The sequence below is a fragment of the Drosophila busckii genome, chromosome 2L (genome assembly GCF_011750605.1).
Source record: "Drosophila busckii strain San Diego stock center, stock number 13000-0081.31 chromosome 2L, ASM1175060v1, whole genome shotgun sequence".
Lineage (NCBI taxonomy): Eukaryota > Metazoa > Arthropoda > Insecta > Diptera > Drosophilidae > Drosophila > Drosophila busckii.
In genome coordinates, this window is record NC_046604.1 from 17,487,307 (window position 1) to 17,512,974 (window position 25,668).

Below are 25,668 nucleotides of genomic sequence, written 5' to 3' on the forward strand. Positions count from 1 at the left end.
TTTTAGCGTCTGTGGCCAAATATTGTTCTTTTAATTTATTTTTTTGTGAATTTTGTTTGCCAGCTGTAGCAAAGGGGCGTAGCTAGCCGCCCACTCTCACAACATGGGCTCATCGAAAAAGCACAAAAAGAACAAATCGGAACGTCGTGAAAAATATGAGGGTAAGCGTAAGAAACAAAAGCGTGCTGGCAATGCGGCTTGCAGATTTTTAATGCTGTTTACATTTTGCGCAGAGTATAGTCAACATCAAGATCCCGCGCAGCTGCAGCGTGGCTTAAAGCTAATACTAAAAGTAGGCTCAAATGCAACACCCGAGTATAGCGCAAATTCACCACTTACCACATTGGATGGACACGGGCCGCCGACGGCGGCTGAGGCAATGATGTCGGCGGCACCAAGCAGCCCAGCTGTGCCGGAGGAGCTGCAATGCGGTGAAATGGGACATCGCGAGCGCCACAAGAAATCAAAGAAGAAGAAAAAGAAGAAGGATCGTGAGAAGAAGCACAAACATCACAAGGAGAAGCGTCATCGCAGCCGCGAAAGACACCGCGAGCATAACTCAGAGCTGCATGATGATTCTGCTGTTGCAGATGATACCACTTTTAGTGGATGGAAATCTCAGCATCGTAGTCCACGCAGTCAAGTAGACGCAGATTGCAGCCAGGATGGCTTCAGCTTTATGGACGACGATGCGGAGGTGTCACAGCCACTGCCTGAAAATATTTTATACTATGCAGGCATAACCACTGATAATTCACCATCCCATTGTCCGGTGTCAAAGCCCATTGTGCCACGCAAGCTGGACGACCTGCTGCGCTCACCTGCAAGCTCCAGCTTGGGGTTGACCAACACCAGTCCAACAAAACCTCTACCAGATGTAAGTTCAATATTAATCTGTTGGTAACTAAATTAATATATATATATTGTAGCTTCTAATACCCTCACCATCTGGTTCGACGGCTGCTTCAACACCAGGCGGTGCTAGTTCGCTAAATGCACTGACGCCCAAAGCATTAGAGGCGCCCAAGACGCCCAGCAGTAGCAGTGAGTCCGGACGAGAGCCGCGCAGCTGTGTGCTGAAGCTGAAACAGCAAAAGTCACCGCTTAATAAACTGCTGGAACATTTACTTCGATTTTTGGAGAAACGTGATCCACATCAGTTCTTTGCCTGGCCTGTCACTGACGACATTGCGCCCGGCTACTCGTCCATCATTAGCAAACCCATGGACTTTTCGACAATGCGCCAGAAGATTGATGATCACGAGTACACGGCGCTCAGTGAATTCAGCGATGACTTTAGGCTAATGTGTGAAAATGCCATACGCTATAACCATGTGGATACCGTTTACCACAAGGCAGCCAAGCGGCTGCTCCAGCTGGGCATTAAGCAATTGCAACCGGAGAATCTGATGCGCACGCTCAAGCCGCTCTCTGGCTACATAAGAGAGCTCACTGCAAAGGAGTTGGGCTTCGAGTTCAGCAGCAATGAGCTAGCAGGCTTTGAAGCACATGATTCAGCAGATGAGGGTGCGTCGACGGGCGCAGAAGAGCCCACGCAAGCACAGCTGGAGGAGGAGGAACGTAAGCGTGCGCTGCGTTTGGAAAATGCGCCCAAAACGCACTTTGAGCCTTATGTGGATGATTTGACTAGCGAGGAGATACTGGCGCAAGTACAAAACGCATCACAGCAGGCCAAGCAGCGCATTAATAGAAAGCAGCGAGCGCATAAAATGGGTTTTCTACGTCAACGCAAAGATGGCAGCACCACATTGAATGTGCTCGTTGGCGACGGCAATGAGGGACCTGAGAAAGTAGTCACCATTGGTGACTTGGTGGGCAAGCTGCCCACGGGCAGTGGCCAATTGCATGGCTTGCATACAGATCAGCGCAACATTGTGAAGACGGTGAAGCCCATGAACTATGGTCCCTTTGCCAGCTTTGCGCCTACGTTCGATTCGCGTTTCTCCACGTTGAGCGCGGAGGAAACGCAGCTGGTGTTGCGCACCTACGGCGATGTAGCCAGCGCCGAGTATGCTGAAAGTATTCTACAGTTTACCAAGGACTCTAGCTATGGCACCAACATAGCCAACGGCTTGCTGGACATACTCACCAATGGCGAGCACACCAAGTCCTTGGATGAGCTCTACAGCATGCAGCTGCAGCGCTATGAGCAGCGTGAAATAGAAAAATGCTTCACCAATCAGACGCAAGGCGATGCTGCTGTGGAGACGAGCGAACAAATCGAGCTGGAGTATGAAAAGTACAAGAACACGCGCTTAGACTTTAAGCATTTGCGCACGCTCAAGGATGTGGGCATAGATGTGAGTTTTCTGGACGACGTTGAAGCAGATATGAAAAACTTTGAGCTAACCAAACGCATGCATGAGCAGCTGAGCAACAATATGACGCTGATTGATAAACTGCGTGTAATGCAGCATGATCGTTTGTCTCAGCCGCTGCCCACGCATCTAGCTTTGGTGGCACAGCCTGGACCAGAAGAAGTGCAAATGGCACAACAGCTGACGCAGCAGCTATCTGAGGTGGCCAAGAAGCTGCCGCCTGCAGCTATAGCGGATCAATATGCGCTGCGCAAGGCCATGGGCATGTCTTTTGGTAAGCGTGTCTCACATTTGCTATTGAATTTATAATGAACTTTTGTTTGTTGCTTACAGTTGGTCTGCCGCCACCGCCGTCATCACCACGCGTGCAACTTCCAGAGCTGCTGCAGCAGCCTGTAGCATTGCCACATATTCCGGCTGTAGGCAGTCAAGTGCCCATGGAGCTGGACGAGCCGGATGTCAGCACTGGCGGAGATTTGGAGAATGAGCTGCGCGAGTTTCTGGAAAGCGGCTCCGGTCTACATGGCTCCAGTGGTGCGGATGATAGCAACATAGTGGCACAGCTTTTGCTCAACTAATTCACACACACAAAATTATAATTTCTAAGACGCTACACAAAAAGAATTATTTTCACAAGCCCAAGTCGCATTGGCACTCATAATAAACATTAATTTAAGCAAGTATACAAACATGTTGTTTAATTAACTTGGCATTTATTTAAATGTTTTCTTAAAGATTAGCATTTGTTTTAAGTACACAAAATGTTGCACAACTTGCATTAACAACTGGGCTTTGATTAGCTTAAACTGATTTAATCACTCGAAGGCAAATTCTTTTTGTTTTAAGTAATTTTTTGATTGTAGCTTAAGTACATTACATAAAGTGTACGTTTTTTTTTTCAAGTGTAAAATTTGCATAGAAAAATAAACTTGGCATGTGGTTAATTTCATATACATAGAGCACACACATACTTATGTGTATATAAGTACGTATATATATACAAGTAAAAGTGACAAATACTTGGTTAAGTACTGAGTACGCTTACATTTAACAATTAAACACCTGGCTACATCGGCATTGAACTTTTGGCTTATAAATTATGAACATTTTATGGTATTCACTAATTGCACACACACATACGCACGAATACAAAATAATATAGTTCTCTGATTGCTGTTGCTGTTGTAGTTAATTATGTTTTGTAGCTTTTGCCTGCGCTTGAGGTAGAGCTCTTACAATTGCCAAATAGTATTCTTTTGATTTTAAGCTATTGTTCTATATAGTATTATCTATTAGCTGCCGTTTCTTTGAATATGAGTTTCGTTCCATTTAACTAACTAAACCAGATTGGCGTCCTTGGCCATGCTATAGAAGGCGCTGTTGGAGTTATCCAGCAGTTCGGTGGGCGATGCAAATTCTGTAATCTCTCCCTTATCCAGCACAATAACCTTATCCGAGTCCAATATGGTGTTCAAACGATGCGCAATGGTAAGCACAGTGCATTCCTTAAATTCGCTGCGTATTGTTTTCTAAAAAGTAAAAGTAAATATGCTTAGCTTGGCAGTTTGTAGCAACATCAATAGTTACTCTACCTGTATCAAATCATCTGTTTCTAGATCGACAGCTGCTGTTGCCTCATCCAGCACCAGCACTTTGGTCTTGCGCAGCAGCGCGCGCGCCAAGCAAACCAATTGACGCTGACCCACGGAAAGATTCTCGCCGCCCTCAGAGATTTCGTGATTCAAGCCGGCGGTCAAGGTCTTGGCAAATGTTTTCAAATGCGCCAAATCCAGCGCCTTCCAGATTTCATCGTCTGTCTTGACATTAAACGGATCCAGATTGGAGCGCAGCGAGCCAGAGAACAGCACGGGATCCTGTGGTATGATGGTCAGGCGTGAGCGCAGCATTTGCAAACCCATGGTGGCAATATCAACGCCATCAATGAGAATTTTGCCGCCAGCTGATTCGATAATTCTAAAAATGTAAACAAATTTAATTAAAATAATTTATGTATGTTGTTTAGGTAGACTTACCTGAACAAAGCCAGCGTCAAGCTGGACTTGCCGGCGCCTGTGCGTCCAACAATGCCAACTTTCTCGCCACCGCTGATGTTGAAGCTAACGCCGCGCAACACCAGATCCAGACCCTCGCGATAGCGCACCTGGAAGTTCTGGAACTCGACACGTCCCTGCTCCGGCCAGTTGCGTGGCTTCTTCTTGTCCTCCTCCAGCTCCCAGGCAGCCTCCTGCTTCGTCTCGCCATACTCCTTGATGCGCTCCACAGACACAATGTTTGTTTCAATGTCCGAGGACATGCGCACCAGCCAATTGAGCGTTTGGGTTACCTGCAGCGCATAGCTGACAGACAGACCAACCAGACCAGGATTCGTTTGGCCACCCAGCACAGCAAACAGCGAAGCAAACAATATAATCAGATTGCCCACCATCTCCAGACGCACAGCCAGCCAACGATTGGCAATCAGCGATGGATATTTGCATACTTGATTCTTGTCCACCTTGTTGTCCGATTCATCAATAAAGCTGCATTTAAAAAAACAAATTAAAAATGCGTATGTTTTATATATTTTGTTGACTTACCGATCCTGCACAGTATATGCACGTATAGTGGACACTCCCGTGACTGTTTCGCCAAAGTGCGAGTAGATGGGCGAACGTGAGACCGACTCCAAGCGCATCAGCTGCCTGGAGGTGGCCACATAGAAGCGCTGAGCAAAGTAGTAGATGAAGCCTATGGGCACTATGACGGTCAAAAATATTGGCGTCGATATGCTAATAACCACAATTGTGGCCAAAACCTAACACAACAACAAAGAAATATTAATATCAGCTAGTCAAAAATATGTGGAGCAATATTGATTGGTGCAGTGCGTAGTGAAGTTAGTTGGAAAATAATGAGTAAAAAATTAGCTGATTGATTAGACTAAAAATAAAAGAGAAGAACGCAGTCCTAACGCTGTTATTTGATTTGAGTCGAGAAATCGTGGAACAACAAAAAAATAAATAAAAATATAAACTTAAGTTATAATAAAAATAAATGATATACGATGCTGGTTACACTTGCTTGGATTCCAATTCGTATACAATTCTTTTTTCAATTGTTTTTAGAGTGCAATAAACAAATTGCAAATTAGCAAGAGCTGCTAAAAATTAAGTGCTTTTAACTTTATTAATAGTGTAATGTAACCTTATTTATTTTAGGGTATTATTTTTTTGGATATAAAGTAACATCCACTTCCACCAGTGCGTTACATTAGTTGAGTAGAGAGTTTCTTATGATGAAGCTTTACAACATTAAATACTACATTGATGTCTGCAGCTTTTGAACCACTGTGCGGCATGCATCGGAAGCATTTACCTCAAGTACCACCCACACAAAATGCAGCATTAGGTGTGGCAGTATCTGATCAACCATATCGATATCTTTCGAGAAACGCGACATAATACGTCCCACTGGCGTGGTATCGAAGAATTGCGTTGGGGCATGCAGCACATGCGTCAGGATAAACATGTGTAGCAACTTGGCCGCACGCACGCCGGCAACGGCGGGCATCAAGACCTTAATGAATGAGAAAATCGCTGCGAATACCACAAGCTTCAATTAGACTAATTACACTAGGCTACAAAGCTTTGAGTTTTAAATCGTGTGTAAAGAAAGTTATGGCATAGACTGTTGAACGTGCTGTTAATATTTGTAATTTTGTGTTGTAGCAATTTGAAATGCCCCGAATATTTGCAAAAAGATTTACCTCAAGTGCACACCAAAGACAATCGGATAAGATTTCCACCATTCTCTGGTCAACGGTTTCTATATCTTTGGAGAAACGCGAAACAATGCGACCGGTGGGCGTGGTGTCAAAGAACCACTGTATTATAGAATAATGATTGTATATCGATTTATTAAAAATGCACATGGTATCATTTGCGACCTATAAAATAACGTATAAATAAACAAAATAAAATATAATTAACCCAAAGACGAGCTATGGGCACTCGATGTATGCTGCAGACAGCCCAGATTGGAAACTATAATTCAAGTATATAAGCCCAGTCCGAAAAAAGTATAATGATTGGCAACAACCTGCAGCGATTTATACAATCGATTAAATAAAATTACAAAAATTATTGATTTAGTAATGATATGATGATAAAAAATAATATATATTAGCTTTGAAGTAAAGTGTGTACCCCAGTATATAGAACAGACAAATTGACATGCGCGCGTATGATAGTTACAAACTAATTGGCATATTTACAGTGTCTACTACACTGCGCTCCCTTTTCAAATTGCTACGTGCTTAAGTTTCAAATGTTTAGTTATTGTTGTTATTCTTTTTTTTTGGGGTTAGTTACAGTAATTGGTAGTTGGGAGTTGGGAAGAAACGTACCCGAAACGCTATGGAATTAAAAGTACGTATTAGTTCTGGCAACACGCTGTCCAACTTGTACACATCGTTGGCCAAGCGATCAAGTATACGCGCCCGTGGTAGGATATCAAAAAAGTATTGGGGAGCGCGCATAATGCGGCAAAATAATAAGCAAAAGAGTCGCTGGGCACCCCTAAGGCCACCCAAGCCCACAAATAGTGCTGTGCCAATGTAGCAAGCAGCTGCAAATGTTTCAAATATTATTATGTGTGGACTGTACACAAATTTTGAGGTTAAAAACGAATCAATTTTTAGGTTAGTTTTGTACTATGCTAATGTAAACGCAGTTTCTTCGCAAAGTATAATTTTGAAACAAAATAATAAAAAGTGCTTAAATGATTTCAACTCTTATAGTGCCTAGAAGACTACGGCGGTTACCTGAAATGCTGTGGATAGGCACATGCGTATATTCAAGGGCATTACCATATCCAAGCAGTTAACATCATTCGAACAGCGATCCAATATGCGCCCCTTGGGCGTTATGTCGAAAAATTCAGATGGACAATGCATGATATTATGAAAGAGTTGGCGAAACACTTTAAATGAGGCGTTAAGCGAGGAGCTGAATAGTGTTATGGCGGCGCCGTAATTGCAAAGACCTACATGACAGAATTGTTAGAAAGAGAAAGAGCATGGCAGGTGTACTTTGAATGGCAGAACTTAGATGCTAAGGATATTTGTTCATGGGAAAGTACAAACCATAAGTTTTGGGCTACAAAACAAAATAAATAATACTTGCGCTAAATTAAGATAAGCTTAAAGAAAAATACCATAAACACAAAGGTCAAAAGTGAGTCCATGGTGGCGGGCAACTCTTCATCGACAACATCCATGTCGCTGCTGAAACTGTTCAAGATGCGACCCAGCGGTGTCACATCGAAGAAGCGACAGACCGAACCACGTATTACCTTATATAGCAGTTGGTTATGAATTATTTTGGCAGCACGTAGCCCACCCACGTAGACGACCACGACCATAACGTAGGCAAACACACCTGAGCAGTCAAAGAGGAACGGAACAAAAGCTCTCAATATTGAAGAATAGTAGTGTATGCAATATAATGGGCGCACTGAATTCGAATTAAAACCATACCAGGGATTATAGAATACCTTAGACGTATTCAACCCCAACCATACCTATTGCAACCTCATATTGAAACTAGTAAGAACCTCTGCGACTAGCGAATCGACAGAGTGGGTTTAGGGCTTACGACTTAATATAAAAGCAAAAGCTTAGCGTGTAGTTAATTGATATAGAAACTTTGTTACTCTGTAGTTCTCAAAATGAACTCAAATCAAAATAAAATGCGTTTACTTGTTATAACTTTAAGATGGAATGTAAAAGTTTAGATAGTTTGATAAGATTTATTAATTTGATATATTTGTTAGTAGCGCTAGGTTAAAGTTTTCAAGCAGTAGCATATTTTTGTATGGATTTTGGGCTTGCTCTAGAAATTCTTTGAATTGTAATCTTTACCGAAAAGCAGGTGGATAGGAACTGTGCAAGTATAACAGGCAAAGTGTTGTCAACTGTATCGATATCCTTGGCAAAACGACTGAGTATGCGACCAATTGGTGTCGTATCAAATAATTCCATGGGCCATTTAAGCACCATGCCGATCAGCTTGGTAAACACATCCATTGAACAATGCAGCCCACCCAGGGCCAACGAAAGTCCCGACAAATAACGTGCCAACACTGCATTGATTAAAACGCTTAACTTAGCAATTGACTAAACTAGAGCTAAGCATGCTAGACATGCAAAGTTGTTTTAGCAATTTAACAGTACCCGCTAGTTAGTGCACAATACTTATTACAAGAAAGGTAAGGAAATGGATTTTATATTGAAAGTAGGCTTAAGTTTAGGCACAACGAAGTTAAAATTTTATATTCGAATTATTGCTATCAATTTTGAAAGACCAATTGTAAAAGAATGTTCTAAATTCACCCTTTTAATGCCCCAAAAGGTGCAGCGATGATTTTGTTTTTGGTTGTGCAATGTTTTTTTTTGTTGTGTTAGTTGCTTTATGTTTAAATTACCGAAAATGATGTGCTAATGACCATGCGCCAGAGCATTGGCAATGTATTATCTATGGTATCAATATCTTTTGCGAATCTATTCACAATGCGTCCCAATGGCGTCGTGTCAAACAGTTCCATGGGCCAACGAAATACATTAAAGACAATCTGTTCGTGCAGCAGCTTCGAACAGTAAATGCAACCCAGTGCCAAAGTTAATGAGGCACAAAAGTATGCAAATACTATAAGAGAAAGAAAGTTTATCAGGTTTTAAACGTAGTTAGACATGGAATAAAAGAACGACTACAAAAAGCGCTGCAAGAGGCGTGACAGAAGCTATGCTAAACCAGCGCTAAGAAAAAATAAGATATATAAAGCTAATCTATAACTAAATTTATGAAATGAAATAAACTAAAATATAGCAGGTTATATTTGATTTTAGATCTGTCATGAAATGCGATATCGAAGAAATTGTTAACTATGTACAGAGTTTAGATTCTTCCAAAAGGAATGACTGATGAAATAAATGAAAACTGTATAAGACTAGTTTGAACAAAGAGTTTTAAAAGTTGTAATTTCGATTCGTTTTTCAAGACAGACCTAGGACTTTCTATTTTTTATGTTGCATACCGCAAATAGTTGCGTCACAGCTACGCGTAAGTTCAAGGGCAGCGTGGAGTCAACGGTGTCGACATCCTTGGAGAAGCGATTTACAATGCGACCCAGCGGCGTTATGTCAAACAGTTCCATGGGCCAGCGCATGGTATACTTAAGCATAGTGTTGTGCAAATAGAAGGCGCTATAAATGCAGCCCAGACTCAGAGCAAGTGTGGATAGATAGCTGGTTAGAACTGTAAGCGCGTTAGTTTTAGCAAGAGTATATGTAAATTAGCTTAAGCGCACCGCAAACCGCGTAAATAGTTTCAAAACTCAAACCGAATGATATGATTGTGATATATAACGAATTATTCGAGTGCATTAAGATAAACGTTGAGAGCTCTCTTTACCATAAAGGCCTGACTTAAAACGACGCGTATATTGAATGGCAGCACATTATCAATGGTATCAATGTCTTTCGAAAATCGATTCACCATGCGTCCCAGCGGTGTGGTATCAAAAAGCTCCATGGGCCAGCGCAAAGTCGAATGGAGTAGAATATTATGCAAAGCGCGTGCACATTGCAGACCGCCCAAGGAGATGGTAAGCGATGCAAAGAAATTGATGACAACTAAATTTGATTTGTCATTGGGCAGTTTCAGTGTGGAAAGGAATGAGAATTTTTGGGATAAATTATTCTGTTTTAGTTGACAAACACAACAAATTTACTTTATAGTTAAGCGTGCTAAACTTTAAAGCAAATAGTGCATGTTGCTAAGCTGTTAGTTGCCATTTGTTGTTGGACTTAATTTCGGGTTAAGCGGTTTAGTATTTTTTACTCTAGTGCAAAAAGGGAGCGTTTGGTTGAGCAAGTTCTGTCAGCGCCAAAAAGTTTGGAAGATTTACTGCGTGAGTTAGCGTAGCAATAACATAAAAGCCCAAAACCAAAAAACAAAAACAAACATTAATAAAAAATAAAACATTAAGCGCAACGCATTAAACAACAACAATAACATTAAACCATTAAACATAAATGAGACACACACGAGTTTTTTTTTTGTAAGTTCTATAAACTGTATCACAATGAACTTACCTTGACCGAAACCGAAAGGCACCATAGACACCCAGGTACATGTCACGACGGCTTGTATCGTTAGCCACAGTGTCATCGTTGGACCATTTGGTGAGCCACAGATTGGAGCCAATTTGGAATGCTTGGAATACAAAGTTCAGCACTAGCGTTGCCACAGACAAAAAGATGCCCACACTCTTGATGTAATGTTTATAGACGGCGAAATCAACGCCACCCGTTTGAGACTTTTCCAGTTCAATAAGTTTGCCCTCATTCTCCTGTTTCTTCTTCAACGAAGCAGCCGAGGCCGCTGAGTCGTGGGAACTCTGACGCTTGGCGCGACGACGCAAACTTCCGCCGCCACCGCTGCCGATTAAGCTATCAGCAGAGGTTACAGAGCTGCAAAGCAAAAAAAAGGTATTTAGTTGAGGTTTAATTAAAAATATAATAAATATTTTATGCATGAGATTTTCAGTAGCCAAAGAGGTCAATAAAAAAGTTTTACAACAAATACTATGTTAGTAAAAAGATAAAGCAACTTAACTAACTAAGAAGCTAACTCCGATTAAATTTAGCAGATTAAATATAATTAGAGTATTAGCTTTTAAATCAAAGTTTAGTTTATGCAGCTACGATTGAATCTTTAAGAATTAAGATCTAAGAGACTTTTGCTTAGATCAATCAAATAGCAATAACATAGAAGGGATCTAACTTATAGATATATCACTTACATACTAATCTCTATTTGATTTACTTACATAGAGTCTGACAGGCTTTCGGTGCGTGCTAGTTTGATGGCTTTCTCAAATGTTCCAAGCAATTCCGGCTCTTCCACTGTATGACTGAGCTGGCGTTTGATTTGGTCTAGTTCCTCGGCTTCCTCTTCGCCTTCTTGCAAATGTTGAATCAAGAAGTCAGGCAAAGGCGACCCTTGTTCTTGAGCAGCACATTGTAGGTGCCAAACTCGCTGACCTCGCCCAGCTTCAGCACATAGATGTTGTCCACCTGGGGCAGGAAGGTGATGCCGTGTGTGACCAGCACGCGAGTCTTGCGTGCCAGCATGCCCTTCGGTCCGACCACCTCCTCGAAGATGTGTTTGCCTACATGCGCATCGACAGCGCTCAGTGGATCGTCCAGCAGATAAAGATCTGCATCGCTGTACACAGCGCGTGCCAAGGAGATGCGCTGCTTCTGGCCACCGGACAGATTGATGCCCTTCTCACCGATCTCGGTGAGATCGCCAGCGGACAGTATCTCAATGTCTGTGCGCAGCGCGCAGGCGTCGATTACGCGATTGTAGCGCTTGCGATCGTACGGCTTGCCAAACAATATATTGTCACGTACGGTGGCATTTTGGATCCACGCCTGCTGCGGCACATAGGCCATTTTGCCCACTGTATTGACCGTGCCGGAGATTTTCTCCATTTCGCCGAGCAGCGCTTGTATCACTGACGACTTACCGGAGCCCACAGTGCCGACAATGGCGACCAGATTATTCTTGGGCACCTCAATATTTATGTTCTTGAGCGTCAACTCATCCTCATCGCCCCACGAGAAGTGGCCGTTCTCAATGCTCATGGGATGACCTGTAATAAATAAAATACAAAATAAATAGAGATCTGGGTATGCTTATGTTGATGAACTTACGTTTGGAGGCATCATGCTGCACATTGTTGGGATCCAGCTCTTCACTGTTCAAGAATTTGTTAATGCGCTTAACGGAAACTTGCGTCTATGCCAAAAATATAATAGATTAGCATGTTTCTTACAATAAAAATAAATAAAACACACAGTAACAGTTAGTAGGTAGGTTTAGTTTAGTAAAGGCAGGATTATGTGGGATATAATGGGTGCGCATGTAGTACAAAATAAGAGAACATAAAGTCGATCAAACCGAATTTTGAATACCCTTGCAGCAATACAAGGGTTAGGGAATTTTGAATGAATAAAAAATTAAATAAAAACCAACGGACATAAATATTAAAAGAATATGTAAAATCAATTTCTGCAAGGGCATTGTTAACGAATAGAAATAGTTGCCCAATGCCGAATGCAAAATGTTGTCCAAATTTGTCGTTTTGTAAAGTTTTTAAATAAATAATTTAAATCAAAAGCTGTTGAGTTAGACTAATTTAAGCAATAAATATAAAATACAATTTAAATAGCTTGTAGGGTAGGGAATGTTTAGTGCATACAAAATAATATTCATTGGTTTTTTTTTGCTATAAAAAATTATAAATAATTACAATCACAAGACATTAACAAAATACAAGCAAAACAGTTCATAGTGTGTGCTTAGACACACTTGGAACTGCTGTTGCTATTAATAAATTTGTAATTGCTCCATAAACTTACTTGCACCAGATTGGTGATCATCATGGGCAACATTGTTAGCGGAAAACGAAGAATATTGAATAATGACAATGAGACAAAAGTTTTCTGTGCATCGAGCACATTATTTTCATCGATGAGAACATAAGTAGCGAATGTAACTAATGATACCTAGAAAAGTATATATATAAATCGTAAAAGTGTTAATATATATTTTCTATAAATAAGTGCATAATGAATCCAACGTTGCTGTCCCATAGATTAAAGAGGATATTTGTAAGCTGTGTGTTTTCGCATCCAATTGTGCGCTTTACCTCGGCTATATCGACCGTTAGCATGGGCATTATAGTCAGCGGCAGTTTCATAATATCGAACAGTGCAAGGCTGACAAAGACTTTCTCGACGCTCAAGACATGATCGCTGTCGACCAGCAGATAAGTGGTAAATGTCACCAAGGATATCTTTTTTTTTTTTAATTTATTAATATGTCATTAGACAATTTTTTTTTTTTTTTGGGTAGATAATAGACACACAGGTCAAGTTTAAAACCAAGTCCAAAACGGCAAGTAACTGTAAAGAGAATGCAAAGAGTACGCGCTAAGTCGCACGGTTCTTACCAAGAAGGGCGCACAGGACCACAAGAAGGATGTGCTGGCATTCAAGTAAGCTGTAGACCTCAGTGTAGCAATTTCCTTATCACGTATGTCCAACACTTGCTTCTCAAAGCTGGGCTCCCAGGCGTACAGTTTAAGCACCTGCAACAAATAGGAGTTTAACTTTAAATCAAATATAAAATAAATTATTAGCTACACACCTTAATGCCGCTTAGCACTTCGTTCATCAGCTTGACACGCTCATCCTTGTACTTCATCTGGCGTATTTGATAGGTTTTGATGCGACTGGCAATGACGCCGTTCAAGGGAATCATAATAATCATGACCGCCAGACCGGCAAGCACAGATGGACCCAACTGCAGCCACAAGAAGTAAAGCGCCAGACCGATTTGCAGTGGTGCAGACCACAACATGTTCAAGTATGTGGTTAAATCCATAAAACGTTGCGCGTCCACAGCCATAAGATTGACAATTTCACCCACAGTGGACTCCTTGCGTGCAGCATTCGAAATGCGCAACGCCTTGCGATAGATGCAGTTAATCAAAGCTGTGCGAATGCGCAGGCCAACAATAAACATGCGATGGAAATACTGAGCCAAGATGAAGGTTTGCATGGCAGCGAGCACAAACAGCATAACCGAATACATAATGCCCTTCCATTCAGGCTGCGGATCCTTTTGATAGTCATTGACAAATCCTATGATCAAGCCCAACACTTGTGGCTGAGCAAAGGTTAACATATCAGCAATTAGCTTAAAGAAGGCGCCAAACATAAAGATGCCGCCGAAAGATCTGTAAATGGGCGGCATAATGCTGGCCATGCCCTTCTTGCGTCCGCTGCGCTGTCCATGAGGATTCTCAAATGAAACTTTGCCATTGCTAAACTGCGCTTTGGGCTCCGCTGTGGCTGCACTGCTTGCCTTGTAATTTTTCCTTATGTTCTTGTTCCAGTAGAAGGCAAATGTGGGCATAACCTCTTTGCAGCTGTCCTGTGGGCGCAGATCCCACAAATCATCCTCCTCCAGCGGCTTGCGATAGCCTTTCAAGGCCATGCTGTCAAACCAGCGATAGGTAATGCGCGACAAGAAGCTGGCGGAGAGCTCTGGGATTTCATTCTCACCACGCTTGTATTTGGTTTGTCTTGGCAAGCCATCGGCAAAGCAGTTTATGATCAGCATTACGCATGTAAATGCAAAGAATATGAAGAAGCTCACAAACTGATACTCTTCCCAGGAAAAGTCGTGTGAATCAGCCGGTTGCGTGTTGAGTATATTGTTGCGACTATGCTGCTCCCTCACCTCCGTGCGGCAACGCGGTATGGAGAATATGGTGAGTAGAAACCAAAACAGAAACTGGCAGCCTGAGGTTTGCACGCCATATTTGCGATTCAGTGGTATAAATATTAATAGCATCAACTATATAACAAAAATAAACATAAGGCAAGGGTTTCGAAATTCAATATATACAAAGAATACTTACAAATGTGGCAAGCTTTATAATTGGACCCCAGACGTCTAGATTAGTTAGAGCCAGCTGGGAGTCGCCGCCCTTCTTTATAAAGGCCATAATCAAATCCAAGGCAGTGACAACTACCAGTCCTAAATTGAATAGCAGCTTGGCTATGCTGAGCTTAGTCCATGGTATATTCTTATCCAAGCTGGCACGCAGATAATAGAAATCGAAGAGCACAAATAACCAATAGAAGGCGCAAGGTATCCAAACTAAGACTGTCTGCTCAAAGCAGGGCGTAAAATCCGGATCCAGTGTCCACCAGGTCTTATTGGCATTCTATAGCAAAAATATCATGACCCTCGGTTATGCTCTGATTGCTATAACAATGTCTCAAATTATTTACCCAAAATTCGGAGCCACAAAACTGGTCCATGGACGAATTCATAGATTCCCCTATGGGCGGAATTGTAGTTTCCTCCATGCTGCAGTTTTTTTCACTTTGATTTAAACTGCACGTGTTTAACTGCTCACGAAATATAAACTGTAAATCATAGAAAAAATAATTATACTATGCAAACAGCTGGTCGGCTTTACAAGCTAAGAAGAAGCAGCAGCAGCAATAACAAAAACCGATAGACCGTAACTGCAAGCATTTTACAACACGCATTACATATCGCCGCAATGTTATCGTTAAGTGGCCAGCACTAACATTCTGACATGCGCAATTTTTGCTAATGACAAACTAAAAAAGCAAACACTATTTTATTAAAAGTAAATAAATATCCAAAATGTCGCGCCGTGCTAACTTTCTGGATGCGAATGACGCTTACCGCGAACAGAATTTGCGGTTTGTACGGGTATGTTGAATTTCTATTGAATTTATTGTGAAATATGCTAAAATGCCGCATTCGACCTGCAGAACGAGCTTGAGGACAATATTAATCAGTATTTTGTTGGAGCGGGCGGCAATGGTGGTGCTGATGCTGACGCAGGTGCCATGGTAGCTCCACCGCGCGACTCTATTGTAGTGCAGCCCACTGCCGGTAAGTAAAAATGATTTGTTGTTTGCTAAGAGTGTTTGCGTTAAGCTTTAGAGAGTTAATGAATGTCAAGTGCTGCCGCAGCTGACTTGAAGCACTCTGCTGCGCTGGAAAGCAGTGGGCAACATTTTCTAGAATGACCACTGTCAAGTTCAATAATGTTCATTATACTACGTTATGTTTTATGGCGTGTATTTTTAAACATTTATAAACCTGTTTGACGTTTTGCGCGCCAATGCCACATTCTTAAAATTGAACTTTTAAGCCAAAACTTGTTTTTGATTAATTTCTATAATTTAGTCAAATACTAAAGCGAAACCAGCAAACAAAACTGTGGTATACACTAACCAACAACTATTTGTTCGAAATTAGTGCACAGTAAATAAATGAAAAATCAATTATTGATCAATTGCAGTGCATGCATTCATATATTTGTTTGCATGTTTGTGTGTGTGTGTGTGTGCAAGTGCAATATATGCGCCAGCTTAATATCAATTTGATTATACTCTCTATCGAAGGCTATTCAAAGCAACAACAAAACAAACAAAAAACATGAATCGTTGTATCTAACTGTGGGACGCAGCACATGTTTAATTAGCGGCAAACCTGTTCCGGCGATTATATTGCTTATGTAATATACATATTGAATGCCATTTTTAGAGAATTGAAAATTTCGCTCTGCAGTGAAATTTGTTCAGAACTTAAGCGAATTAAAGTGATTTCTCAAAGTGTCAAGTCATGCTGATTATGCCGCTTATGACAGCCCGGAAAAACTGATAAAAAACCGTATAAAGCAAAAAGTTCAGCAGCCTCTTTTGCTTACAAGTTGTTCAGCAAACAAATTGATATTATATACGTTTTGTTATCGCTGACGATCATAAATTTTGTACACAAACACTTTGCACTCTGCTTAATTATAGGCAGAGAGTGTGAGGCTGCTTGTTATTTATCACTTGCTGTAGCACATGTTGCTCGCATTTTGCAATAGCATGAAATAATTATAGACGATTTTAGTTTATGCTTAACCCTTTTTCAATATGACTAAGCACATTATCTTTCGAGTTCTGTAAAGACGTGCCAGGCACCGCGTTGTTATCACTTTTAGTTCTGGCTCAAGTACATGCTTCAACTTCTATCAAATAAACATATATTATAACTGTTTGCTGTTGATTTAGTTTTGCATTGCAGTTTATAATTTTTATTGTTCAGCCGCCTTATCGCGCACATTTTAAAATAACACTTTGCCTTTGTGTGCGTGTGTGATTGTATCAACAAAAGCATTTTCATGGCCCTAATTTTGTCTCTAACTCCAGCCATAACTGCTGCTGGGCTTGAAGAGCTGCAAATGACGTCATGGCGCTCAAGTCTTGTTTGAAAACCAACATGGCACAGCGTATAAAACTTACTACTAATTGCTGTTGTATATGAAAAAATTCAATTGTTATTTTTATCAATTAATAGCCGCACTGAGCATGACCAAACATAAAAACGTCATTATCAATGCGCCACTGTAATTCACGTAATCAAAAAACCTTAAAATGTTTTTTTTTTTTACGAATGATTCACTTTTAGAGTAATAGTATCAAATAAATTGTAGCCAGAATGGTATTTCACAACTTGTACGTTACACGCGCCCGCGCAACAACAATCGACATTCGCACAAATATAATAAAATGCCACAAATATAATTACCTCGAGCGTATGCACACGTTATACAGTAAAAGAAACACTAGAACAAATTAGAAATCGCGGTGCGACCGGCTCGCGTCAGGCCGCAGAACAAACTGAACGGCAAAATCATGTTGCTCTGCTATTTATTTGTTTGGGTTTTGGGCTTCGCCGCGCCTCTCGCTCGCGCTCTCTCTCCAACAAATATGCGTTCGCACGCAAGTGTGTGTGATTCTAATCAGCGCTGGGGGGCACACTTGCAGCCAATGCGAGAGTGCTCAACTGGTGGTCAGCGAGAGAGTGAGCGTAAGAGAGCGAGCGCGAGCGCTTTTAATAACTGTTTTGCTCTTTGCTGCTGTTTGATCAAATGTGTGACTGCCATTAAGCCGGGAAAGGTGAGAGCTCTCTACCATTCACCGGTAAGAGTAAGAAAATGTCAAGTCACTGCTAATCGTCATATTTGGCACACGCCAATGATCAAATTGCTTATTTGAAGATAAAGCGCCTCATGTGTGTGAGTTCACACGACACTCTTTGATTTAAAATTCACACTTGCGCAAAATAAGAGTTGTGAGAAAAATAACAGTTGACTAATTGAGCAATATTGCTTGCCAAGCACTTAAATCCAATATAAACAAGTGCTCAGCTTGAAAGAAAAATAAACTTAGCATGGCATGGAATTATAATTATAAGAGCCATACGCGCTCTGTATAAGAGTCAAGTGAGTCAATTGGCGCCTAGCCAAATAAACTAAGCATACTTATAATTATAAGAAATTCGCACTGTTAAGACTCAAAAGAGCTAATTGGCGCCTAATCAAATGTGTCTCAATTCTATTTACATATTTTTTGTTGTTTTTCATATACAAAACAAATATGAAACGTGTTGCATTTGAGCAGGCAGGAGAGACAGGAATATGGCCGACATGCGTCTACGTCGTCAGTACTTTCTTAATCTGGGATTCGATAAAAACCAGGCACATGGCATGGCCGTCGCTTCGATGGACGTGCCCAACTTTGACTTGCACAAAATGCAGCAGCATCAGCAACATCACCTGAATGCTGATCCACGCCAAATCCGTAGCCTGCAGCTGAACGACAATATGCTGCGCGAAATAGAAGATATGATCGAGGAATGTCAGCAGCGTATCCGCGAACGCCCATGCACGCCGCCGCCGCCAACTGATATCAATTGGAGTGTTAGTCCCGAAGCTTCACCTCAGGCTAGACGACGCATGCCAGTATCACGTGGAACAAGTCCCGTTGACTTCAGACAAGAAAGGGACTTTCAACGTAATGCCTCTGATCAACGTCCGTCTGATCGTAGAGCCAATTTCCAGCCAGATCGTTACGAGAACATGCCGCATCGTAATAGGAACTCACCGCCGGAGTTTCAAAATCGTAACCAGTATTTTAATGATGAGCCACAGACATATAATCGTAATGATAATATGCGTGCCGAGCAAAGAGAAATGTACAATGATAATTTTCATTTAAGAAATGAAGAAATTATGCATTACAATCATAATTATAATAAACGTGGTCAAATGCAGCAAGATTATAATCGCAAGGAAGCCCTTGCGGGTCCAGAGCGGGACTATGAACAGCGCTCGCCAAATTTCGAAAGAAATATGAATTATCGTAACATGGAAACACAAAATTTTAATCACAATCAAAACTTTCGTCAAATTGAATATCATAACAATAGTAATTCAAGATTTGTTGGCAATAATCGTCAAACCAATAATGAATTCGACTATAACCGAGCAAATGCTGAATGCAGAGATATGCCTGCAAATAATAATGCACAATGTATGCATCGTAATACGAATTTTAATATTAATATCAGTCATGATAATTTTGAAGAAAGTCGTAGATATGATAACAACAATTTTAACACACGTTGTGGATCTGTCAATGGAAACAATGGCCGCAATCTAAGGTTTGAAAACTATGGGCCAGATAATGTTGCATTCGACGATCAACGTGCAAGCTCTGAGGATCGCTTTAATGAGCCGCGTGGTTTCAGAATGAACCAAAGCAATGTCAACAACTTACCAAACCGACAGTTTCAACGTACCATCTGTTTAACTAACTTTGATAATTTTCCGGAGAATCATCAGTCTGGTTTTGTTAGCTTTGAAGATGCGGATTATAATGAGCGCCAAACAATTGATCGTCAGAATTTTATGCCACGAAATAATTCTGAGTCTGAGCAATACCAGACAGCCAATTACATAAACAATGGAGCTCAAGCAAACTGGCCAAATAATAATGCCGAACATAGCAGCGGCTCGATCGATCAATCCAATAGAGCCAAAGTTCGTAGTCGACTTGGTCCTTTTAGGAAATTGGAGGACGTAGTCGGGCAGCGGCCTATGAGCAACAAAGCATATACTAGCATAGATATCACTGATGATGACGATGTGCCCACAACTAGCAGAAGAATGGAGTCAATTGGCAAGCAGCCTAGCAAACAAATTGGCAAAGCAATTGGTAAATGCTTTAAATTGTTCAAAGCGGCTAACAAATTATTAAATTTGTTAAATGCTTTGGACAACCAATTGAAAATTCCTTGCACTAAACATAAATATTTTGCAGGTATCGGTCAGAAACGCGCTGCTGAGGAACCCATTCAGGAATTAACTAAATCCCAAGCAAGGAAACGTAAAATTGCAGAGAGGCGAGGTTTTTTTATTGGCGGCCAGCGACTGCCCTATCTGAGAGATTATAGCATGACATGGCCACAGCCGGAGCACAGATCTTATGCAGTTAGATTTTTCAAACAGAAGCCAAACTATAATACATCCATATTTGCTGATGAGGCTCAGGAGGCTAATGTAGTGTTTGATGTAAGCGATGAAGATGGCTCAGATGCCGAATTCCCAGTGGAAAATAATAAGAGCCAAGCTCTACAATTGGGCAAAAGGAAGAAAAGAAGTATACGTGCCGATATTGAAAAATCCTGGATAACTGTCTACCGTGACAAGAATTACAAGTGTTGGCACACATGGTGGAGTGCCTTCAAGTGGTGTGAGGCCGAAATAAATAAAAAGCTAGAGACATATGGTCCATTGAATGTGGAACTTAAGTTTTTGCCCTTTTTTAAACATAAACACAAAAACTTAACGATAGGTGAGGTATTAAGATCGGCTCACTTTGCTCTGGAGGAAAATACATCCAGATTTATTACCAATATGAGAACATTTTTTGTGCTGATGAATGAAACTTTTCTTGCTAATCTCTCGCCGCACTCAATGAAAAAATTACAGAATATGATACGCAATACTGCGAACCACTTGTGGGTTTATAAAATGCGTAGCATGCTCTATTTATGGTCGGAGTACTATAACTGCGCCCAAACAAATAATCTTAGCGCTGTGCAGGCCAGATGGAAAAATCCTGTATTCCATTGGATGGCCAGGCAAGCGTTTCAAGAGCTTAAGGTTAGCTTATGCCATAATATATATTTATAAAACTTTCACTTAATTTAAAAATCTTTACTTGCAGGCTATAAGTGCCATTGAATGGCCTGAACACAATGAACAGTATAATGATATTTAAAAAGCAAAGCAAACCAAACACTATTCTTTTTTTGCATAGAATTTAAAACTATTTTTTGAATTATTTGTCAAATAAAATAATTGCCAAAGCCAATTAAACATATGCTCTAAGAACCTACAAAATCTTTTAGATTTTTTACTTTTAATTAGTTTTATACTTGTTTTAATTTCAACTATTTAACATTAAGTTTCTCAAACTCTTTTTATTAGGCTTTTGTGTCAAGAGCTTTAAGGTGAACAGCAATGAAAAGTTTTTCATCAACGTTTGCCAAGCGCCGGAAATACCAAGTCCCAAAGATGTTACCGATGAGGAACTCATTGGCATTTTGGAGTCCACCGAGCCGGGCTCGTTTCGTGTACCCATGAGCATCTCTGAGCTGCGTCACACCAAAGATCGCTCCAACAATAGCGTGGAAGTGTGCGACATTGCCATCAATACAAAGTTCTTATTGAAAATCAAAAAGTCACAACTCTTTAATAATTTCTTTTTGCAAATTGTTGCCGAGGCTCTGAGTGAGAAATACAATATACAAATTTCAATGGACAAGACAATTACATTGAGCAATCGCAAGTTCATTGGCACACTTGTCTCCCATCGTGTGCGCAACGATGATGTAAAGAGAGTTGCTTCGAGCAATGCGAGCCCAGAGCAACAGGCGCAGTCCGCTAATGAATCGAAATTGGTCCAGGAGATTGATGCAGCACATGCTGCTAATATTCGTCAGAACTATTTTAAAAACAGGGAGCCACAGTATAAGCTGCGAGCCAGAATTCGCGATGATAACGTTGATGAAATACATGCTGAGCTCTATCTACCCAATTGTGTAAGTATATTAAAAATAGTCCTCAAAATTAAAGCTATTAATGATGATTTTATTTCAGGTTTCTTCACAGGAAGTAAATTTGGACATTGGAGAGGACCGCATTTTGGTCGAGTCCCTGAAGCATGGATACATTTTTGATAAATTTGTTAATTATCGCCTTCACCAGGAGCGTGCTCAAGCTATTTTTGATAAAACAAGCAAGGTAAGCCAAACAAAACAATTTAACGGCTTTAGTTGTAATAATAATAAAAATCTTTATTTCAGATGCTTCAAATTCGCATTCCTGTTCACAGTACTTGAGTTAATAAAGCTTTAAGATTAATGAATATACAAAACTATACCACATAATTGTTGCCTCAATAAATAAAGAGCATTAAACATATCAACATGATTTTATATTGAAGCATTCCTTTATTACTACATAAATGGACGACTGCATGACACAATTAAAGCACGTGTACAAATGCAGTTTAGTAATTTAACATTGAGCATGTATTGAAGCATACATACATATAAAATAAATCAATTTAAAATGAAGTAAACAAAACCATGTACAGAATGTATTTTTTTTGTAACTTGACAAATGAGATATATCGATAGTCTTAAGTGCTGGCTAATGTCTTACAAGTTGCAAATTATCGCGGCCGGCTTTTTTAAATTGGAAATCAAACGCAAATAATATAAGGTGGACCATAAAAACAAATACAATTAAATAAAAACAGATTTAGTTAAAAATAGAGCCAATCTCTATAGATTTTCTGTTGGTTTAAGGTTTTTGCAAAAAATGAAATCGATTATAGTAGTATATCGATAGTTTTACAGAAGCCATCTTAAGCAGCCCTGGGCTTATAAGCGTTAGTATTGGTGTGCGTGTGTGACTGTCAATGAGAAAATAAATTATTTCAGAACCAACAACCACAACCAAGCATTTGACTGGTTGAGCAACAAAAAAAGTTTGATAAACATTAAACGTGCGAATTTTGTATAACTTTGAAATCACGTAATAACACGCGCGTAAGTATTATACTTTGTTGGCGTCGGCATGGATTATAGAAACAGCGCCTATGGAATTGGACAACGCCGCCAACCAAATGATGCGCCAATGCGCGGCACTAACGATGACAACTTTCGCGGCGCTGCCGCTGCCCAGTCGCAGTCAATGAACTATGGTCGCGGTAACAACTACAACAATAGTTATGGCTACGCTAACAAGAATGCTCAATTTACGGATTTGGATAGTAAATTTGGCAGCTTGCAAAATAATTTTGGACGCAACTTGGATAGCGGAAGCGGCGGCGGCGGTGGCAACAACTCTTATAACAATTTTCCAAGCAGCAATCAGCAGCGATTTGGCAACAACAATAGGTCTGGAATGGACAATCTAAGTCCTGGGCCGTCTGGAATCAAAAGTAATTTCAATGATGATTTTCGTGGACCAGAGCTGTCAGCTTTTATGGAACAGCGCTTTAACAATCGCAGCAACAACACTGGCAGTTTCAATAATAATAGCGGTACTTCGGGTAATGGTGGTATTACACGTGCGCTTCCAATGGACAACTTCCGTGGATCACCGTCTTCAACAAGTTTGGGACTGAACCGCTCGATTAGCGACTTGAGCTACAATGATGGTAGCCGATTCTTTAACAACTCTAACAACCGTAGCAATGACAGATTTATGGATAACTCACGCGATCAAAATACAAATAATTTCGGACTCAATGGCAGCAACTTTAAATATAATAACGACAATAACTCCTTTGGTCGTACCAATAGCAACTTTGGGAACAATAATCGCGACTTCAATGAAGGCAGCAACTTTCGTGGCAATCAGCTTGTAAATGACTTCGGAGCTGGTAACATGAATGCGATGCAATTCAATGGGCAACGCAGTAATGCAGGCTTTAACAACGAGCAGAACTTTCGCAATGGCCCGGAGTTAGGCAACTTTGGAGACAACATGAATGCACAGCCTATGAGACAACAATCCAATTGGCAGCAAGGCAGCAGTAACAACTACGCTGCTGCTCAAGCAAATCGCAATAATATGCCACAGCAACCCAAGAGGAATTTCAACAACCAAGCGCCCAACAACCAAGCGGGTAAATGGGATAACAAGCCACAGCAGGGCCAACAAGGCAAAGTTTTCAAGAATCAAAATGCAAATCAAAACCAGAAACAGTTTGCTAACGCTGCTCCCAATCCCGTGGGCGCTCAGGCTGGCAACTTTTATAACAATCAAGGCAACAAGCCTAATGTGCAACAAGCTAATAAACAATATGCTAACAAGAAAGGAGAACAAGCTAACAAACAAAAGCAACAGCTGCCCAAAAGCCACAACAAAGTGTTCATAAAGCCGCAAGTGAAGCCTGCTGGCGCTGCTGCTGTTCCCGTTGCTGCTGCCGCTGTTGCTGCTGCTGTGGCAGCTGCTGTTGCAACGCCAAATACTCAACCCAAGCCCAAGCCCAATGTGCAGGCAAAGAAGCCTGCAGTGGGGCCCAAGCCGGCAAACAATGGTGCAACTAAAGGCAAGTATCTAATAAGTATCTTATAGATTTAAAAATTAATTTTCAATGCTTTGCAGCTGTTGCACAGAAACGCGCAGCAGAAGCAGCTGTGCCTGCTCCACTAAAGAAAGCGGATATCAAGCGTCGCAAGCTGGCCATCAAGCGTGGCTTCTTGCTGGGCGGCTTTAAGTTGCCGTATTTAAATCATAACAAAGTGGCTTTGCCACAGCCAGAGGACAAATCGTATGCTATTATGTTCTTTGAGCAGACGCCCAATTACAGTACAAGTGGTGGTGATGAGCTGGACGACACTGCCGTTGGCTACACACCCGAAAATGATGTGGATGGCAAGAATGCTGGACGCACATTGGTCAAGCGCATACGCAAGCGCTTGCATTCTGAATGGACCGTGACTGAGGAGTCCAAGAAGTATAAATGCTGGCAGACCTGGTGGAAGGATTACAAGTGGTGTGAAGCTGGAATTAAAGCGGAGCTGGCTAAATATGAGAACATTAATCTGCGTGAATGCTTCATACCGGATCTACCGCGTCTCACCACCGAGCAGGTGGTAGATGTTATTGTCAAATCGGGTGACTTTGCTTTGAGTCAGAACTCGGACAATTACTTCAACAACATGAAGTCCATGATTACCTTGATGAATACGACTTTCTTGGAACATTTGCAAATGCCCAACACGGAGAAAGTGCAAGACATGATACGTGCTGTGCCTAATGACTTTTGGTCATATAAAATGCGCAGCATGGTCTACTTGTGGGCAGAGTACCTTAAAATCTCAAAGACAGCGGCACCGTCCACGGATACGGGCAGCAAGCTGTTGCTGGCCATTGCCAGAGAATGGAAAAATCCGCTATTCCATTGGATTGCCAAGCAGGCTTTCGATGAACTTAAGGTAAGTTCTTTATATAAATGTATAGATACCTTTTTTAATTAACATTTAATTCTAACAGGCAATTAGCGAGGTGGAATGGCCACAGCATAAAGAGCTCTATGAGCACACAGTATATACAAACATATGTACACGACCATGCATATATACATATATATAATAATACCCTTTTACTGCTGATAAGATAATGCATTTCCTTCATACATCGAATATAGATTTATGTTTATCTTTATAGTCATCCACAACAATTAAACAATATATAGAATAAATAATACGGAATGGTAGATATGGCAATA

At 40.9% G+C, this 25,668-nt stretch overlaps 4 protein-coding genes across 5 annotated transcripts; 3 read left to right on the forward strand and 1 right to left on the reverse strand.

Moving 5' to 3' along the window:
* Positions 1–71: 71 nt before the first annotated feature.
* Positions 72–3,016, forward strand: LOC108606995 (bromodomain-containing protein 7). The gene is made up of 4 exons (XM_017997573.1): positions 72–161; positions 234–877; positions 930–2,613; positions 2,673–3,016. Exons 1-4 carry the CDS (start codon positions 104–106, stop codon positions 2,915–2,917), a joined length of 2,631 nt encoding a protein of 876 aa, XP_017853062.1. The 5' UTR covers positions 72–103; the 3' UTR covers positions 2,918–3,016.
* A 257-nt stretch (positions 3,017–3,273) lies between these two features.
* Positions 3,274–15,410, reverse strand: LOC108607022 (multidrug resistance-associated protein 1). The gene is given in 15 exon segments (XM_033294101.1): positions 3,274–3,868; positions 3,932–4,313; positions 4,373–4,879; positions 4,937–5,154; positions 9,432–9,652; positions 10,492–10,507; positions 10,509–10,869; positions 11,229–11,386; positions 11,389–12,056; positions 12,118–12,202; positions 12,826–12,972; positions 13,419–13,556; positions 13,616–14,830; positions 14,895–15,203; positions 15,271–15,410. Coding segments are annotated over 15 exon segments (4,695 nt in total). The 5' UTR covers positions 15,349–15,410; the 3' UTR covers positions 3,274–3,676.
* Positions 15,411–15,546: 136 nt separating this feature from the next.
* Positions 15,547–22,334, forward strand: LOC108607081 (PIH1 domain-containing protein 1). Of its 2 annotated transcripts, none has more exons than XM_017997705.2 (5): positions 15,547–15,724; positions 15,787–15,910; positions 18,475–20,070; positions 20,176–21,020; positions 21,085–21,171. In XM_017997705.2, the coding sequence occupies exons 1-5, from the start codon at positions 15,656–15,658 to the stop codon at positions 21,136–21,138; spliced, it is 2,688 nt and encodes an 895-aa protein (XP_017853194.2). In that variant the 5' UTR covers positions 15,547–15,655; the 3' UTR covers positions 21,139–21,171. The 2 variants fall into 2 exon arrangements, with proteins under 2 accessions (XP_017853194.2, XP_017853203.2); XM_017997714.2 differs by lacking the exons at positions 18,475–20,070; positions 20,176–21,020; positions 21,085–21,171 and adding exons at positions 21,348–21,961; positions 22,020–22,163; positions 22,226–22,334 and having other exon boundaries at positions 15,557–15,724.
* Positions 22,335–22,846: 512 nt separating this feature from the next.
* Positions 22,847–25,640, forward strand: LOC108607097 (probable serine/threonine-protein kinase clkA). Its single transcript, XM_033294952.1, has 4 exons — positions 22,847–24,486; positions 24,543–25,375; positions 25,434–25,484; positions 25,608–25,640. Exons 1-4 carry the CDS (start codon positions 23,004–23,006, stop codon positions 25,638–25,640), a joined length of 2,400 nt encoding a protein of 799 aa, XP_033150843.1. The 5' UTR covers positions 22,847–23,003.
* The last annotated feature ends 28 nt before the right edge of the window (positions 25,641–25,668 follow it).